The sequence below is a fragment of the Nilaparvata lugens genome, chromosome 1 (assembly GCF_014356525.2).
Source record: "Nilaparvata lugens isolate BPH chromosome 1, ASM1435652v1, whole genome shotgun sequence".
Classification (NCBI taxonomy): domain Eukaryota; kingdom Metazoa; phylum Arthropoda; class Insecta; order Hemiptera; family Delphacidae; genus Nilaparvata; species Nilaparvata lugens.
Window position 1 is genome coordinate 29,028,040 of NC_052504.1, and position 20,773 is coordinate 29,048,812.

Sequence of the window (20,773 nt, forward strand, 5' to 3'; positions counted from 1 at the left end):
GACGAGCTAGCTTTATTTAATCATGATAATTTCGAAGCACTGAGGGCCCTCCTAAATAATTTTTCAATTAAACTCACATGTCGAAATTCACAATTTTGATGGCTGTCCAGATTCGTTTTGATGTCCTCGGCCTTCCTGGTGGGCTGCTGTCGGTTTTTCCAAGGGGATTATTTAAATTCAATGACTCCTGTTATAATACAACTTCACTGAGTCTTATGAAATTAATTTCTAATTAATAACTTGGATTTCTAAAACATTCAATTATTTAAGAAGGGATCTAATCTTGTGCTCTCTAAATTGGTGGCTGTCCCCGGTGACCTCTAGCAAGCAAGTGCTTGGACCTACCCTTATTCTTTTTCACAACCACACTTCTGTATTTTTAATTTGCATAAAATTTAAATATCCACTCTCATTGGTGGCCTCACTAGCCTTACTACTACGCAATGATGTAATTCAAAGTTGTTAAAAATAGTCCATACTAAACTGCTATGTTACAACCTAAAGAGCAAATATTTTTGTCTTAAATATTTATTTTATATTTGTTACATAAATCTGGGTACTGCATAGTTTACAATTTCTTACTGTTTATATAATAAATACAAGTATTTTTTGAATTAATTCGCTTTTGCCGCCAGTCAAATACTGCACTATGATTGGCGTATCCTAAAACTACAAAAAATGTATTCATGCGCTGAATAAAGTTACATCCCATTTCCTTAATCTTCTTATTTATTTTATACATTTTGTTCATGCTCGTATGATATAATAAATATTTTTGTATTTTCTAAAACACTTTTTCTTTTTCATTGACATGCCATGCTTGATTACTAACCCTCTGATCATAGTTTAAGCGAATGCTATTTATACGCAACTAAATTTGCCACAAGGTGTCTGGCTAATTCTCAAATTATATGGCTCGACCGATTACTTAGGTCGCCGACTAGTAAGTACCAAAGAACCTAACCTCAAAATATTATATATTTTACATTATTAAATAAATAGCAATAATACTTTCATTTTCATTTGGCTGTTCAAAACCATAGCCTGGAGAGCAGTTATTATCTTATCTAGTGTTTGTTGACATCGTATCTAGTGATAACTATACAGCTGCTTGCTCGAGACCTATCAATTCCTTTCATTCCATGATTTTGAGAACTATTCAAAATTATATTCTTACAATATACATATTTTTCATACCCCTTCAGTAACTTTCCTGAATCTAACTCAAATATCGTTCTCTTCTAATCCTATCAGTTATACTGAATCGTTGTGAATATTTAATGAAGTGCGATGTTATTTTCTTTTGTTTTCCTTTTTAATTGTAAAGTTATGTGTACATCAGATAATTCACTCTCATCAACAATAGTAGAGGAGGCTGTGGTTTTTAACTGCGCGAGGTCCACTGTTCACAGAACTACTAGTAGGAATTGATGTTCACGAAATTGAACCAATGTTCACGACGAAGATGGAAGTGGGAGACCCAGCATAGTGACTGCCGAACTTGTCGAAAAAGTCGATGATAAAGTTCGTGAAAAAGTAAGGTCAAAATAACAGAACTTAAACCAAAGAAGACTACTGCCACTAAGGAGAAGTACATTCTTTGATGGACCATCAGTGACCTACTACACCACACCAGCCAACCGAGGGGCCTGTCGCTGCCGCTGTCGCCGCACGTTATTTATTTATTTATTCATAAACAGAACACGATTCTTCAAAATGATTGGGGAAGGACTAACAGGCACAGCCCAAAACTGTTTCTTCCCCGAATTTTGTTTTATACACTATAAATAGTCCAAAAAGTAGGTTATGTTCTATACACTTGAATTCAGATCCAATTTTCAGTCCAAACATTCGAAAACAGAAAAGTTGTAATATAGATTATTTATAAACCAAATTAAATAACACAATAAACTCTCTAATCACTTAAAACTATAAAATAATGATTAACTTTGAAAATTATGATATACTCCAATTTAGAATGATATACCATGTCATGTCAACAAATCAGATCATTTTGATCAAGTCGATAAAAATTTCTGTGATTACACAGCTGAACATAATTCTGTCTCTCTCCCAGACAGGCTCACGCATCTTCTGTTATTGACAGACGACGAAATTATCATCTGTTTTTCCAAGGATAAATAATTATTATCCTTTTCATGTCCTTCAGCGAGTTTTCCCAGGGATGAGACCTAGTGCAATCGAGTTTTTATATCATAAACCTACTATGTTCCAAATTTCGTAAAAATCGTACAAGCCGTTTTCGTGATCCGTTGGACATAAATATATAACCAACCATATAAATAACCATACACACATATATATAATTATATATAATAAAGAAATTGTTCGCTTAATATAATAGGATTCCTGGAAGTAATTTACTGAATAGAGTGGAATTGATAATAAAATGTTCGCAATTACGGAAAGTTCCATTATGATATGTATTCAACGAATTATCAATAACTGAATGATTCGAATAATATGATAATTTACTATTTTGCATTAATTATTATTTAATTCACTTATTTGCTAATTGATATTTATTGACTCATATATGAAATTTATTTCTAAACACTACTAAACATTGAAAACTTTGTATCAAATGCAGCTGATTAAATAATTTACTCTTAATATATAATGTAAATATTATAAAATAAAATATTGTAGTAAGATTTATATGTAAAAAACAGATAATATCTCAATTCACTATGTGGAATAGTGTTGTGTAAGAGTAAAACTACCAAATTGTTTTGTTGGTTGCAGGTTATAATCATAACTTTTATTCAGGGTTTCTTTGTAAAAAACTGATAAGATCCCAATTCAGTGTGTGGATTTGTTTTGTGTAAAACTACTGTGTTGGTTGTTTGCAGGTTAAAATCATAACATTCATTCAGGACCTGATAGTGGAGAAGCAAGATGCGGAGAAGACACTGGTGTCAGTGAGCAGCGGCAACACAAGCACCGCGATCGTGGACGAGGCGAAGGAGCGCCTGCGCCAATACAACCTGCTTGGCCTCCAAGTCAAGCTACAGGAGCAACACTGGTGTCACCAGCTGTCCACCCTCCTCGTGCAGCAAGTCTCGCAGCATCTCGACAAAATACTAGCCACCATCAAAACTCACCAAGTGCTATCAGAAGTCGGCCAAGTCGACCATGATGTTGTCGAAAAGGTTTTGAGTGCTCTTATTGCTTCCTCAAGTCTGTGCTTGAACGATCTCGGAAACGATACCGAGCTGAGGACAGTGTTACAAATTCTCTACAACTACTACACCGAGCTTGCTAGGACAGATCCCGGTGATGATGACTACTTTGCGACTGTAATTGTACCGCTCATAGAAGATGTGTCAAATAATCTTAACATGAAGATACATGAGCATGATGAACTCTAGTATAAGATGTTCAATGCATTTTCACATGAAAATTCCAAACATGTTTCATCAAGCTCTAACAATTTAGCACACCTTCATTTCACTTTCAAGGAAAATTCCATGTCACGGCTTCTGCTCAGTCCTGAAAACAGCTAGCACCAAGCAATTTATTTCCCAAAGTCTCACATTTGATTACCAATTGCACGTAGACGTGAATACGAAGTGAATTAGTTTTAGCAACCTTTATGGCGTGACAGACCTTCATGAAAATCTTCTTTTCCTTGACAGAAAAAAATGCATAAATACTGTTTTTGGTGAGATGTAGTGATATTTATCTATAATAAAACACTGGAATGTTTTCTAGGAGTATAAAACTTTTATACTTATAATAAACTAATTTATTGAAAATTACATACATGTCTCAACATCTGTGGTGACACTGAAGATGACACCACAGGTGTTGAAACACGTAATAAATGTAATTCAAACATACTATGTAATTTTTCAATAGTAATACTTCAAGACAACATTCCAGTATTTCATTATAATTCATAAATATGTGGATTCAAAATCCCATCGAACGAATAATTCAAACTATACTATCGAGAAACTTAAATGCTTCCATTCCATTCAAGCCTAGTTTTCATTACCACACGTTGCGGATGGACACGTTAAACCGTCGGTCCCACTGCCTAAAAACAGTCGTTAGGTCATGTCAGAGGCCCTGAAATTAATCAGGTATGACCTGAAAATTCTGACACCAGACCTGAGCCAGCCAGGTCACTCTATATTATTATTATAACCACAAATTGGACGCAGCAACATTAATGGAGGTCGAATACCGGAAACTTGTGTATAGTGAGGTCCACGTTATAATGGCAGTGGTTAAAGATAGAAGAATAGCGATGCCGATTCTCTGCATTAATTAATTATATTTCTACACTGTCAAAAACATAATTGGCATCGTTGTGGACCTAGAAAAGAATAGTACCACCGGCTTTGTCGAATGATAGACAATGATAGCAAAACCAAAGTAGATCAAATACTGTCATTATAACGTGGACCTCACTATAGTATAATGGAACAATGTTCTACAAAATTATGTGACTCGGCACGACATGAGTTAGACCAATATGCTGCATGGAAAGTTGAGCAGTGCTTTCATATTCCAGTGTCGAACGCGCGAACCATGACTCATCTCTTTTTCTCAAAGCCAAACTTCCTTAAAAATAAAAATAAGAGATTTCTGACTATATTTTGATTCAGCAGCCTAAACTCGCTATGCACCAGTCCCGAAATGGGAACAATAGGCGGAACCTAGTATAAATCCTACAAGGTGCTGGCGCAGCACGTCGCGTATCACGACATTGCAACATTTAGTATATGGAAACGAGGCTTTACTAACACAAACAAAATTGCCCAACCTCATGCTGTAAATGAATCTATTATTTTGATTCGCGTTGAGAAATAGTATCCCGTTATATTTTGTCAACTCCACAAGCTAGTCACTAGGCTAACAAACTGATGAAATACAGTTTTTGCAGCTATAATAAGGTAGTAGTTTTTATAAAATGTATATATTTCTTATTATTTATTCTACTTTTTATATATCTGTATAAAATTAGCTCAATAAACTGTTTTTGTTTTTAGTTTTCCAATTTCCCTGGGTTCATCAAACGTTTTTCCTCACTTTAGTAGGATTCACATTAAATCTCAAATTCAAACTATTCCAAATTCTTTTATTATTTCCAAGAAACTGGATCAAGGATAACCTCACCTATCAAATTTATTCAAATCAATCATAATCATTCAGCCTATATTATGTCTGTGAGTACCTGTATTATATGAATTTCTTCAAAATATCCAAAATGACTTATTCAGTTCTTGTGATGTGTTTGGAAAAAGTATATAATATTTGAGATAAAAATGTAATCAATTCTGTTTTTTACAATATCTCATTTGTGAATACAATATCTCATGATACTTTTACTCTGGAATATCATTATCATCTCATGCATTTGAAACATTATCTTGAATTAGAATGTTGACTTTTGTTTAGTGCTTGTTGTGGTCGTTATAGAATAGGAAATAAAGACTGTTTTTCTATCAAGTCATACAGTGTTCATGATTGATGCTACAATTATTACCATTATAATCATACATGATCATGCATTGCGTAAACAGTGGGCAGTAAGCAGTATGAAAGTGAGCTTCATAAATCATTAATTCCATTAAAAAACTTGATATATTCACCAAATTATGAGGCTGACAATCCTGTTACCCCTCTACCTTGACTCTCCTACTCTGTATTTCAATTTACTATTAATCCTCGCTTTATATTATACTGGTGAACTGTATTCGCTGTCTAAACACAGCACACTCAACACACATAAAGCATAGAAACATACATGGAAAGGTTGGAAAAAAATGAAATGAGAAGTGAATACAAAAAAATACGCTCAAAAAATATTTTATATACTTCGTTTATTTTCTATTTACTATAATCTACAATATGATCTTTATTCTATCTACAAACTAAATTTTGTCATAGAATCAATATAGCCTGATAGCCTCATACTTGTGAAAAAATATTAATTTCTAACGACTTGTCATAGCTTTCAAGAAGTTGAAGTAAGAAAATCCAGCTTGAAGTGCCTGAAATACATCAAAAGAAAGCATCAACTTATAATCCAGTTATTTTAAAAATTAGGCAAATGTGATGAATTTGAGGTTTAGAACAATTTCATAGATTGAATCAATTGTCTTAGGGAATGATTTCCCAAATGCGCCACTCCCTTTAACATATTATAGAGCATTAACGGATGACAGCAGTTGCTTTCACACGTTCACGGCAGTCTTTTCACATCAACTGATCACTGGGCCAATTATGATATAGTTCAAGTAAATTTAGCGGATGTAATAATTGGAGTTCGTAGAATGAGTGGGCCCAAAGTTAATAGGTTATTATTTTAATTTTTAGCGATTCCGTATAAGCTTATACGGGAAGCTAGCTGTTCAATAGTATTATTGTCTTCTCACAGAATAAGTTGATTATTACCTTCAAAAAACTGTTGAGAGTTACTGGGATAATGTAAACTGCATTGAAAGTGAGAACCTTCTGCATTCGTTTCATCATGATCAGAAGGAATTTTTGGAACCATAGCGGCTGCTCATACCAGTTACTGAAGTATACCAAAGTTCGCAATTCCTCGCTCTGAAATAATTATACGGTAACAAGATTTTTTTTAATGAAAAATAGACAATACCGGTACCAATATGCAATTATTATATATGAATATTAATCACTTTAATTCCTACCATATCTATGATATTCCAATTCATTTTTCTTATTTTGACCCGCAACAGTCTTATTTTCAATAGGTGACTGATCTACTAGGATGTAGAACTATGTATAGGTAATTATTCAATTCATTTTTCAATCAGTTCGATCAACAAATATTCAACGTTCTCAAGATTCAATTTATTGATGAAATGTTAATCATTCAAACAACGCTGTGAGGTTTAACTCAGATCTGAGAGGCTTGAACCAAAAAATCATAAACTAGTCAAGACAGGACCGACTATGCTTCTATATTGATAATATTAATGAACAATCGGTAACGAGGTGGGAATATTCTGTTATGATTTTTCACGTAAATAATGCACACCGGAACTTGCCTAAAAAAGGTGAGTTATAACTTGCCTATAAAGGTATTTAAATCTTGAGAAAACAATATTTTGCATTATCACAGAATTAATATTTCAATCTTGTATTGTAACTGTTCTTTATTCTAACTTACATAAATTAGGAATTGAAAAGGACCTGTATTTGTTACCGCCGATTAAACTGATTTTTTTTTCAAGTATCTAGGTACTACATTACAAAGTGGCGCAGGGAAACGGGAAATTTGACATTTTTAGCTGGTAGCTCTTTAGATTCCTTCAGTTCTTCGATGTAAACGCACGCATGCCATTTAGTGATCATGGATGATTGGACTATAGTGAGGTCCACTTCATAATGGCAGTGTTTGATTAGGAATGGTACTCGCTATCATTCAACAAAGCGGATAGCGCTATCTCTTTCTCGCTTTGCTCTGTTGCCAGATCGCCTTTTAACAATGTAGAATTAATAATTAATCAACACAATATTTCATCATAATTATGAAAATTCATTCTGAAATAATTATTGAAAAATATAATTTCTTGCCTAATGAAATATAATTTATTATTTTAAACGAGAATGAACAGTTAATATTACATCAATAAACCTGTATCAGCTACCGTCTACAGAAGGCATTGACAATAAGACTGAGGATCAGTAATAACGTTGTTCTGCTATCTATTTTTTTTTTTTTTGCTATTTAAATAGATCTAATTATGCTATTTTATCTAATTTGTGCTATCTAATTATGCGATTTTTATCGCAACATCATAAAATGCGATCTAATTATAGAACATAATAATGTGCTATCTTCCTCCACTGTCATTATAACATGTACCGGTACCTCACTAATAGTATGGAGCTTGTACGGGAGCAGTTGCAAAACTAGTGACAAAACTGCCGCACAAATAATAATAGTTCGACATCATTATCAGCTTGGTACGTCATGGAAGAGTTGCTTTGACAAGGTGCACAGTAAACGTCTTGCAACATTCCATGAAATAAGGAGAAAATTTAAAAACAAATCACTGCTATTTCTCAAGATTTGATACTGGCACAGAGTTTTTACAACAGGATGTAAACGGGGAATGGGAGCACATCTTTCAAATGTCACTTACAATCTCACTTAGCCTACGGTACTACTGCAAACTAGAAATACCATTTTGGATTTTTTGTTTTAGAAAAATGGCATGCATGAATGCCTTTTCGTTATAATTTACTATTATAGATAATTTATTCATAGATATAGCATTAACTCATTTTAAAATGACCCGTTTCTCTGCACTGCTCTGTATAATTTCTATCTTGACAGTCTTGTTGGATAGCACAGTCAATTTGATATAGTCAAAATAATAATTGTAGTAGAAGCTATACTTACCGCCTCTGAAATTTTAGTTCCTAAAAGGAAGTACATGAATGACGTCATAAGAAGTGCAGGAATCGTGCAAATGGTCTGTATGGAATTGAGTATTCTACCTTGATTGGCTTGCTGAAATGGTATGAAACTCAATAAAATGCATATACATAATATAATGCATATATTCTTGATTATGAACAAACATAATTAATTTTCACTCCTGCTGTATCCCACACGACAAATGAATGAGGCAAAATTAGTTGATGTTTTTTACATGACGAACCGAAACACTTTATAATAACTCTGTTGTAGTTAAGACACTGGACAGAATTAGTATAAATATAGTTATTGATTGTAGACACTAGCCTATTTCCACTCATGAAAAACTAAAACAAAACTGTATTGGAAGCGTTTCATTTGTGTAAACATTTAATTATTAATCTTACCATGATGCTTTGATAGGTGAGTAGGCAAGTCATACATTGATTCCCAAAGAATTCCCACAGAATTATTTCTCCAAACACGGTTTCCAACTGACTGACAATGCTGGAAATGGAGAGTTGGACTCATATTATTTATTAGATGAAAATTAGATTATAGATTCTTGGAGGCTGCCGTCTAAAAACATTTCGTTGAGTGGTATATAAGAGAACGTCAATGTTAATCACAGTGGAAGTAGGTTATTTGTACAAAACCAGATCCCATTTTATTGGTTTCACCACTAGGCTATTATAGTTTGTGTAAAATAAGTTAAGACTTGGCCATCCATCCCAAGAAATTACAGAGTTGACAATTCGTGAAAAATTGCAACTTTCTCAAATTTCCAATTCAACGTCAGAATTGGATGTAGAATATCGTCCCCGACGATATCCTAGTAGTGCTAGAAAAGTTTCAGGGTTGAAGGATCAAAAGGAAATTTAACTTTTATGATAAAATTGGAAACATCGCGAAGATTTGTTTTTCTTTTGAATATCACTCCTCTCAAAATCATGAGGCGTCGTAATGCGTAATAATTTTATATCAAATCAACGGGGAGAATGTCTCCTTTCTATTGGAATATTTTGGTCTGGATAATTTTCATCCGACCTATAATTATTTTTTAATTAATGATTATGTTCGTCAATGTCGAGACATTTCGAGCAGAAAACATGAAATTTTCGACATGCTGGAAACTTTTTTGTTTCAAAATATAAGTAGGTGGTGAACGCGAGAAAGTTTCTCACAAATAATTGAAATTATTTTTCCAATTGTCAAACGTACTCGGAACAACGTATTTTGGCCTTTCAGGAGTTTCAAAGTCAAGGATAGCGGCTGAATGGTGTGCCTCTATAGGCCAAAGACCTTAAAGATGCATAGACTCACATGCAGCGCTAGTGTCATACTTGGAATTGAAATCCGCCATTGAGGGGGCAACCTATAAGATTATTAGTTTATTACATACCAATGCCACCAATGCCTTTGTGATCTATAGTATTACAAATAAATAATATATAGTACTAGCCGTCAGGCTCGCTTCGCTCGCCACATCCGTCTAGCCAGGGGGCTCCGCCCCCTGGACCCCCAACTGTATCGTCCAAGGATGAGATGAGCAGGCTCGCTTCGCTCGCCTGCATTTTTCATTTGAGAATTCTCATCATATTATGTTAGGACGATCCAGTCGGGGGTCTAGACTAAACGTCTGGCTAAACGGATATAGTGAGCGAAGCGAGCCTGACGGCTAGTAATATAGTATTCCCAGGAATAGCTCTGATTAAAGTAGCAGTGCCCAATCAATTTTTCCGCAATAAATGCATTTCAATCTTCAACTTGGTGCCAACCTAACAAAGTCAACTCAACTTAATGCCTACCTGACAAAATTATTAATTTAGTTACCAGTTAACAACTGTTTTGAAAAGGTACTCTCTCTAGATTATAGTTCTATATTAACATATGGTATGGACATTTTTCAATTATAAATTAAGAGAATAAGAAGAACATACATGCTAAAAGACAAACTTTAAACCCTTAAAAACCACCCTTAGAGTTAAAATATTGCCAAAAGATTTCTTAGTGCGCCTCTAAAGGGCCAACTGAACATACCTACCAAATTTGAACGTTTTTGGTCCGGTAGATTTTTAGTTCTGCGAGTGAGTGAGTGAGTGAGTGAGTCAGTCAGTCAGTCAGTCAATCAGTCAGTCAGTGAGTGAGTGCCATTTCGCTTTTATATATATAGATCTCGTGCTAAAATACCCCAATGGCGGCCTTCAATTTCAAGTAAGAGCTATCATTGGGAAGGCATAGGCATTGTGGGTCTATATCTCTTTAAGGTCTTTGCTATTATAGGCTATCAATAGCTGGGATCAACAAAAACAAAATACAGAACGATTGAAAAATTCAGCAACTGCAAGCCACATGATTATAACATAGTGAAAATGACAACCTGGCCTCGAATAATCCATGGAGTGTTTTATTACAGCCTTTCTAGAGGCAATCAGCTGCTTACGTTTGAAATAATTCAGTCAAATATGTCGTCAATTTCCAGCTTTTAGCATACAATTTGGTACACAATGCATACCACGCAGCCGCTCTCCGAACTTAAAAATAATTCATTGGAGACCAAAATACGATCTTCGACTACTTTTGACAATTAAAAAAATAATTTCATCTATTTCTGAGAAACTTTCTCGCTTTAACCATCCACTTATCTTTTGAAACAAAAAGTTTCCAGCATGTCGAAAATTTCGTTTCCAATTTTATCATAAAAGTTAAATTTCCTTCTAATCCTTCAAACCTGGATCTTTTCTAGCACTACTAGGATATCGGGGATGATATTCTACATCCAATTCTGACGTTGAATTGGAAATTTGAGAAAGTTGCAATTTTACACGAATTGGCAACCATGTAATTTCTTTGAAAGGAGGGTCAAGTCTCAACTTATTTCACACAAACTATAATGAAACTTTCAGAAAATCTATTTTTTAGTTGGTAGAAGTACGTGCAATGGTTTGAAATAGTTCCTTTCAGGACTAAATGCAAACTGCTGAAAAGCTTTAGTGTCCTATGTGTCATAATTATGACATTCGTTGAAATTCTTCTTGAATTATTGTCATGTGACGTACTATATCTTAATATATTTAAACAAACCCCCTTTTAATACTGGCTATTGCTATGGTAGGTATATATGATAATTTCCATTGCTGGAGTGTTCAAGACTTAATTTATCATTCAATTACCGTACATCAATCAATTAACAATGAAATAGGTTTTGAACTATTTTGACGACACTACAGTCTGATTTTTGAATAATAGTTATTAAAAACTAGTACACACATGTTGAGGACTTTCGTAGTGAAAAAATCCATTTTCAACACTAAACTAATCCAATAGCGCTCCACATGTGAGTACTAGTCTATATAAATAAAAATCGAGCCTCAAATTTTGACGTTCAATAACTTTTTTATTTATGCACCGAATTTGATTATTTTTGTTTAGTTGTGTTTGTTATGTTCATGAGCAGGTTTATTGCTTATCAAATTCACGAACAGACTCCAGGACTCTTTCCTACGGTTCTTCAAAGTTTACATGTAATCCTTATGGAAGAACATTTGTGAGCTGGCCACACACAGAAATAAAAATCAGCTGTTATAATCATTGCGTCATCCAACAGCCGTCGGTAGATCTGTTTTTACTTTCCTTGCCCTATTACCATTGATAGGTAAGGAAAATATTGCTTTACGGAAAAAATTGAGATACCCAAATTTCTAAATTTCTATACGTTTCAAGGTCCCCTGAGTCCGAAAAAGTGGTTTTTGGGTATTGGTCTGTATATGTGTGTTTGTGTGTGTGTGTGTGTTGTGTGTGTGTGTGTGTGTGTTGTGTGTGTGTGTGTGGTGTGTGTGTGTGTGGTGTGTGTGTGTGTGTGTGTGTGTGTATGAGTGTGTGTGCCTCTGTGTACACGATATCTCATCTCCCAATTAACGGAATGACTTGACATTTGGAACTTAAGGTCCTTACACTATAAAGATCCGACACGAACAATTTCGATCAAATGCAATTCAAGATGGCGGCTAAAATGGCGAAAATGTTGTCAAAAACAGGGTTTTTCGCGATTTTCTCAAAAACGGCTCCAACGATTTTGATCAAATTCATACCTGAAATAGTCATTGATAAGCTCTATCAACTGCCACAAGTCTCATATCTGTAAACATTTCAGGAGCTCCGCCCCATCTATGCAAAGTTTGATTTTAGATTCTCAATTATCAGCCTTCATATACAATTTAAACAAAAAATTCAAGTGGAAAAGATTGAGCATGAAAATCTCTGCAATTAATGTTCAGTAACATGTTCACCTAAAATTGAAAATAAGCTTGAAATTCGAGAAAATGTGACTATTAAATTGCAAACTGTTGGTTCTATTAAATCATTCACTACGAAGAGATAGCAGACCTCGTGTGTCTCCAGCGTTATTGTCCTATCACCAGCTGTCTCCTTTCTATTGGAATATTTTGGTCTGGATAATTTTCATCCGACCTATAATTATTTTTTAATTAATGATTATGTTCGTCAATGTCGAGACATTTCGAGCAGAAAACATGAAATTTTCGACATGCTGGAAACTTTTTTGTTTCAAAATATAAGTAGGTGGTGAACGCGAGAAAGTTTCTCACAAATAATTGAAATTATTATTGAGATATAATATACTGATTGTTGGATAATTTTCATAAAAATATAGAGCATCAGATTAAGCTAAGACTAAGTACACCTGAGGAGGCGCGGCTTGGTGATACAAAGTGTTGATCTTATGGAGATTGCCTTATCACACCGTTCCACGCCATGTCCGATTCAGTGTGTGTGAGTTCTTCCATTCAAACCAATTTAAGCAAGAAGCACCTGGATGCAAAATGCCGCATCGCGCCTCCTCAGGTGTGCATCCAGCTAAAGTTTGTCATGAGATGGATTAAATATTTGGCGGTACGAAGTTCGCCGGGCCAGCTAGTTTTCAATAATTATTATTCAAGAATCACACTGTAGAGTCGTCAAAATAGTTCAAAACGAATTATTAACTTGCAGTTCGTCATGGATAGTGAAATACATGAATAAAATAGGTGTTAGATATTCCAACTACTTTCCCACATTGAAGTAGCTGCCTCTAGGGCTAGATAATAGAGAGGTTTTTATAGAAACTAGTGATAGACACTATTCATAATTTTTACAGTTGAAGGTATTCATTCATTTATTTACTAGTGGATACAATTACAAATCATAATATGGCTCAGCTCAAAAGTAGTATTAGCGACGATTGTTTTATTTGGTGATGGGAAGAGAGGATTAACAAATAAACGATATTATTGTTAGGTGTAAACTTGTTATTTGTAGAATTAGTTCTCTACAGAAAAATCTGCTCTATTGGTAAAATTATCTGCTCTTTCAAATAACTTTTGAAACGTCAATGTAACCAGAGAATTTCAGTTCAAAATGAGACTTCAGAGTATCGTGATATAATAAATACGGTCATATTATAAGCCTATCATCAATCAATAAAATCCCACTCAACCAGAGCATCGAATGAAAAATTTGTTGGAAATAGGAGCATAGACTGCATGTGAAGAAAATAATATGATCTATTCAGATTATATTTTAACTTCGAAATCTTGATTGGACTTGAATTTTTAGGAGAGGAGGCTCGTATAAATATAGAATACGTTAATTTATAAAACATCGGAGGAAATTTTTGGGCTGAGTCTGTGTTTTGCTCCCGAACGAAATGTATGATTTGAAATTGTATGAACAGATCAGTATGAACAATAACAAACATAAATAACAGATAAATGGTAGAGAGGACTAAGAAAGTCCGCATTGTACAAAATATTTCATTCCATTCCATAATAATCATATTTTTATTCTTATTATTTTTCTATTAATTATTGCTATCTAGTCTAGAGACTAATGGGCAACTTTTCTGTGATCTAAAATATTAGAGAGTTTTTATGAGAATAATCCTAACTTATAGACTCTCTTATCTAAATATTCTATAATAGGTACTCATTTATACAAAAATATCATACTCCATAAGATGTAAATGGAATTGCACATATTCTTTAATCTTCTCCAGCTTGCAATGAGCGGACATTGCTCTGCTCCGATCTGCAGTCAAATTGCAAATTTCAATTCCAAGGACTTTGTTCTGAACACATAGAACGTTACTGACATGTGCGAATGAAGCTAGTGTTGCACCATTGATGGCAACCACCTGCAAGCACGATGCTACCTGCAGTCCATAAAAAGTATAAAATCCCAAAGAATTATTTTCAACAAATTTTGGCAGGTAGATGGGATACAAAAATTGAGTGTCTTCATGATTAAGATAGAGGAAATTTGAGTTCAGTATTGCAAATATTATAGCTGCAGCGGAAGACCAAATGAGAACAATTACAGCAAAGTAAATTTCCTGGAACAAAAATTATTCGATTAGGAAATCAACATTATTAATAAAAGCAGTAAAATTTCAGGTACCGTATTAGTAAATTCCAATTTCAAAGTTCACCAAATTGGGTTCGAATCCACTTTGACTATGAAAGTGAGAAAACTGTTTTTAATCATAAGAATACTAAAAGCAAATCTGTATGGTGAGTGAAAATACATATATGGTTTTTTTCAAATTATACCATTTAAAATCAAACACCTCAAAACTAATTCAGCTTCTACGATCTACAGTACTTGAATAATACCAAGCATTTCTTAAATTATAGATAGTTGGGTAAAAAGTTTGAGAACGAAATATTCCATCTTCAAGGATACTTTTTGATGGTAGGTGTGATTGAGATCTGAAGCAGTACCTGACTCACTTTCTTGTGAACTAGAAGCTCTAGAGATTGATAAAATCAATCTCAAGTTTATATTGTAATGGTCATCAAAAGTCTGAAGATGTTGCCAATAAATTTTTGAAATCATTGGAAAATTACATCTTTCATGTTCAAATTAAATTTAGAAAGATGAAGTGATGTTTGTTTTACAGAACTATCATCTTCCCCACAGTTATAACAAATCAGTTTTATAATGGAGAAAAAATTCAAGATTATTTCTTTCAAAAAGAAACATTACGGTACCGTACCTCCTCTTTTTCATTGAACATATCACTTGAATCGAAAGGTAGTATTTTACAAATGACACTGTCTAGTTTGTGAACCTCACGACGATTTTTAAAGTACAGAATGAGTTTCATCACTGCTAGCGATACACCGCAGAATCCCACAATTGCATGCGAATATGTGAACGACATTATTTCTTCTTCTCCTGAGGTGACTAGTTGCATAACTTTGACTCCGGCCAAAGCATTCATTAAGCACATATTGATGACTGTTCCATAGATTAATTTGAGACTCGTTCTGGTCCCTTGGAATCCAATGAAATGTTTACATACCCCACTAATTTTTTTCAACTTTGACTTGAAATGCATCTGTTGATTTCCTGTAAAAATTCGAAAAAACAATCTACCGTATACATATATTTCAACGAAGTATTTCAATAGGGCTACTTGAATTGTTGACTAAATAAATTCATAGTACCCTTATTTTTATAAAAAACACTTATACAGATTGTTTCTAAGCTCCCTACTAATATTCTAGGGAATTTTACTGGGTAAGAAACATATCTAAATAGCACTTTCAAACTGTCCAAAAGTCCTTATAGCCCAGTCAATAAAGGTTTTTTCGATCCGAAAATTAAATAAAAGCTGAATCTCTCACCATCGATAGAACCCTCCCAGAGGGTCATTCTCCCAAAAGTCCCAAGAAATCCCCTTTGAGCTTTCCCCCTAGCACCCTTCAAAGTTGAAAAATGCAGGTAATTACGGGAAATCTTTTATCTCAATAACCATTGATTGGGAAGAGTTCTATTATGTCATTCGATTCCTTACATTATGGACTACAATATAATTTATATTCATTTCTTCAATAAAACAAACAGTTTTCTTGATAAAATAATATATATGTGAAAATTTAGGGGTTTTTCGATTTGATTTTTTTTTTGTTTTCTTCGACTAACTTCGAAGCAAGTAATTTTAAAGAAAAATGAGCCGGATAATTGATGTAGCCACTTTCATTGCGAACCCATTGATGTATATTGTTATGTATTTGAGATTCAATTTGACGCCGTGGAAGGGGAAACAGCCGACGCGGTACGGCGCCGCTGACTCTCTTCGCCATAGTAAACAGCAAACAGGAAATCAATTATTTCTGTAACCATTAATCAAAAAAATCTATCATATGTCACTCGATTCGTTAAATTATGGACTACAATATTAGTCGTATTTATTTTCTCGATAAAACAAACAGTTTCCTTGATAAAATAAAATATATGTAAAAATTTGGGGGTTTTTCGATTTGATTTTTTTGTTTTCTCCGATTAACTTCGGATCAAGTAATTTTAAAGAAAAATGAGCCAAATAGTTAATGTAGCCACTTCCATTGCGTACCTATCCATTATTGTATATTTTTATGTATTTTCGATATGATTTGACGCTGTGGTAGGGGAAACAACCGACGCGGCTGACTCCTTTCACCATAGTAAACAGAAAGTACTGATTTCTACATTGCATCTCATTTACACTATGGCGTTCGAAATGTAATCAGCTGGGGTCGATGATTCCCAGAATTCTATTCCTTTCTGGTGGGGTTGGACTGTGCAGGACGGTGGTTGAATACAGTGAGGACGACAAGAAGATTTTAACACCGATTTATTCCACAGAATCAAATAAGAACACCGACAATATAAAAATAAAAGTGTTCCTAAATCTCAACACAGAATATGGCAACAACAGTATTAACAAATTTATCTCACAAAATCAAAGAGGAACAAGTGGCAACACGACAAACTCAAAATAAGAAAATATTCTTAAATCTAAACACATATTATGGCGACAATAGTATCAACGATTTTATTCTACAAAATTAAAGAGGAACAAGTGGCAACACGCAAACTCAAAATAAAAATATTCTCAAATCTAAACAGAAAATACTAAGATCAATTTCGGGGCATTGGCCGTGCAGTATAGGCCATATCAACGGTCTCGAAAAATTGTAAAATGGTTGGCAAGTGGCTTTCCAACAATAATAGGTAATCTCCGAACTTCGGACAACTCAATAGACTAAAGAAATGAATAAATTCAAAATAGTAATAAATTAAGTCTATAATAATAAAATTAACTTTGTAATCAAAACTTCAGTTACTATAGTGAAGTTCACTCAAACAAATCAAAATTGAAGATTAAAGACAAAATTCGTGATTCAATTAATTATATAAATAAATAATAAAATTAACTCTATAATCAAAACTTCAGTTACTAGTGGAGTTCACTCAAACAAATCAAAATGGAAGATTAAAGACAAAATTGAAGCCATTAAAATTAATAATTTGATGGGACTCAAGTAAGGTAATCAAGCCAAGGACTAATAATTGCAGATCAATAATTCAATCTGACACAAATAAATCAATAAATATTGGTCTATAAGAACTATGAATATCGTGGGTTTAGAAAGAAAAATAAATCTAATACACGCAGCAGATATGATATTAGTATAAACAACAGAAGGTTAAACTAGTAGTTTATGTAATAAATACTACATAAATTTTATGCAATAAAAACTATTAGCTCGAATGAATAAAGATTGGTCAATCAGAACTATGAATTTCGTGGGATCAGAAAGCAAAATAAATCTAATACACGCAGCAAATAAGATGATATTAGTATGATGAACAACAGAAGGTTAAACTAATAGCCCTTCCTGAGTGCTCTCTCCCCAAAGGGCGAATAGGATCAATAATAGATAATAATATAAGATCAATAATAATACTTGATTAAGATCAAAGTAGTAAATAACCTGTGACAACGATCTTCTCAGGGAGTATCGGAATTATCAAAATTAAAGTTTATTTTTGATTAATAATAATTCAATTTAATGATAATGACTATTCATTTATCAATCCGCTCTTTGCTGACAAAGGACTAAACACCAAGTATCTAAATGAATCAATATCAAAGGTGAGACTTTACAAAATCCAACTAATAAAATTAGCTTATGATTTAGAATGCCGCCATCAACTACTAAAAAGGGAAAAATAAATTTACTTATAATTTAGAACGTCATTGACCACACAAAATGGAAAGATAAATTAACTATTAATTTAGAACATCATTAACTACACAAAATGGGAAAATAAATAAACCTATGATTTAGGACGTCATTAACCACACAAAATGGAAAAATAAATTAACTATTAATTTAGAACATAATTAACTACACAAGAAGGAAAAATAAATTAACCTATGTTTTAGAACGTCATTGACCACAAAAAATGGAAAAATAAATCAACTATTAATTTATAACGTCATTAACCAAACAAAATGAAAAATAAATTAACCTATGATTTAGGACGTCATGAACCACACAAAAATGGAAAAATAAATTAGCTTGTTAACTGTCAGGGGTTGGATTTACAATAAATTTCTCATTTCTTAAGACATCGAAAATTATATCTAGCTCAAAAGCATTGAAAACAAAACCGATTTTCACCGAAAAAACGTTTATCTAGAGATGAGGTATTTCTTGATCTCACTAGTTACTTTAACAGCTCTCTGGAAGACAGCCTAGGCCTTCGCTGGTCCCTCTCAGAGGCAAATAAGAACAAATTTAGTATCGAAAATATAGACAATACACATATAACATTACTCCTCTCACAACAATACAAAAGAGAAGGTGATTAGGATATTAAACAGAACAAACTTGAGGAGGATGGATGGAAAGACTATTAAGCATCAGTTACAAATATTCACATACTCAAATCCAAAAGAATAGTAAATTATAAATGAACTTAATTTATCTATGGTTATATATTAATGATGTGCTAACATTGAAACCGCTTGACTATTAATCAGTTACTTAATCTCTGTGTCTCAGGGTTTCGAGTAGGCAGGAGGCCTCCTCCAATAGGGCTTTTAAAACTTGAAAATTTTTTTGAAAGACTTTAATTTAATTTGAAAGTGGGAATTACAATGATTAAACTGGACTGGTCAAAATGAAACAATGGGTGGCTCAAGCTTAATAATGAATTAGGGACTCACCAGCCAAAATGTACACCCTCACAGTTGTCCACTCCATCCTCCCGTGGTCGCTGCTCCTGGGTCTTCTTCAGGTGATGGTTGGAATTAGAATCAACGGCTAGGGTTCCCGAATCAATCAAGAAACCTCGTATTTGTCGTCATCGCCGAACAACAGCTGACCCCCCACTCAACAGAAATTGCCAAAATGGTACGATATTGGAAAAATTTGAAACAAGAATCAGTGACCACAGAATGTGACATGGGATTGCACAAAAAGTCTATTGTGACAGGCTTTTGAGAATACAATTTGTAATTATGGACTGCTGTCCATTTGTTTGGCTAAGCAGAGCATTGCCAAAATTTTGAATTCTTACAATAAAATTATCTAATTAAATAGCTAAGCTACATTGTCTAATTCAATAAAGGAGTTTCATCGAGGTAGAATTAGTTCATAGTTATCCAATACTGCTCATTCAGCGACTATGCAAAATCATACGATAAATTCAGAGCAGTTAATTGTTTCATTGATTGCAAAATAATTTTCGTAAAGCAGTTTGGCTGGTAGCACCATATAAGGCACAATGAGTCAGCAGTATAGCTACAATTGGAATTAATACAATACATTCTTACATGCTAAGGAGCTTGTTTCATATTTAATATAAAATACTTAATTGTAACCACATATATTACAGAAACAATTTATTTTGTCTACATGCGCTGAATCTAGATTTTCACTTTTCAATACTCTAATAAAATATTGTAATTTTCTTAATTTGATCACGCTGATGAGAAAAATCAGGATCTGCTCACAGAATTTGTTATATTAATTTGAAGTGTACCTCTCAATACGAGTTAGAGATATCAAAAAATAAAGATTCAAAATTTATTCTCATAGCATTTTGTGTTTTTCCTTGTTTGGTTACTCTTTATAATTTAAACACTTGATAATGGAATGAATATCATCAGATTATGTGAACAAAAAAAATAATAAAAGATTAAGCCTACCTGTGATACTATGATAACGCTGTACTCCTAATAAGTTGAAAATTTTCAAGATTAAAGTAGATAAATTTGTTGCTCATTCGATTTAAACATTAACCAATGTTACCAAATATTACCAATATATCACATACAGTGAGAACAAATTATTCTGGAGCTTTCTATTCTCACTGAGCATGAAGAGGCAATACCAAGTGAGAATTGCAGCTCCCTTTACAATCATTATTATCAGAGCATTCAAATTGATGCTATGTAAATTTAACAAAGGATTATCCCCATCTCACAATTTCCCTATTTATCCTTATCGT

At 33.5% G+C, this 20,773-nt stretch overlaps 2 protein-coding genes across 6 annotated transcripts in view; one reads left to right on the forward strand and one right to left on the reverse strand.

Moving 5' to 3' along the window:
• Positions 1–5,485, forward strand: part of LOC111050554 (nucleotide exchange factor SIL1) — a 17,962-nt gene extending 12,477 nt beyond the window's left edge. For both annotated transcript variants that reach the window (XM_022336896.2, XM_022336895.2), the window contains exon 5: positions 2,874–5,485. In XM_022336896.2, coding sequence (XP_022192588.1) covers positions 2,874–3,392 — 519 coding nt within the window. In that variant the 3' untranslated portion in view covers positions 3,393–5,485. The remainder of the gene's footprint in view (positions 1–2,873) is intronic.
• On the reverse strand, positions 5,338–20,332 carry LOC111050551 (putative odorant receptor 69a). Of its 4 annotated transcripts, none has more exons than XM_022336893.2 (7): positions 19,488–20,313; positions 15,480–15,835; positions 14,434–14,816; positions 8,836–8,935; positions 8,411–8,521; positions 6,430–6,585; positions 5,338–6,026 (listed from the first exon to the last, which is right to left on the reverse strand). In XM_022336893.2, the coding sequence occupies exons 1-7, from the start codon at positions 19,522–19,524 to the stop codon at positions 5,970–5,972; spliced, it is 1,200 nt and encodes a 399-aa protein (XP_022192585.2). In that variant the 5' UTR covers positions 19,525–20,313; the 3' UTR covers positions 5,338–5,969. The 4 variants fall into 4 exon arrangements, with proteins under 4 accessions (XP_022192585.2, XP_039280631.1, XP_039280621.1 ...); XM_039424697.1 differs by having other exon boundaries at positions 14,434–14,636; positions 19,488–20,311; XM_039424687.1 differs by lacking the exon at positions 8,411–8,521 and having other exon boundaries at positions 19,488–20,332.
• Positions 20,333–20,773: the final 441 nt, after the last annotated feature.

What these genes read in the sequence shown, in the direction of transcription:
- LOC111050551 (XM_022336893.2), bottom strand. Translation starts at nt 19,524, where the DNA reads ATGGAGTGGACAACTGTGAGGGTGTACATTTTGGCTG. An exon ending in GAGGGTGTACATTTTGGCTG is followed by an intron (nt 15,836 to 19,487) that starts GTGAGTCCCTAA and finishes GAATTTTTACAG; the next exon opens with GAAATCAACAGATGCATTTC. An exon ending in CTCTCAACAGTTTTTTGAAG is followed by an intron (nt 6,027 to 6,429) that starts GTAATAATCAAC and finishes GATGTATTTCAG; the next exon opens with GCACTTCAAGCTGGATTTTC.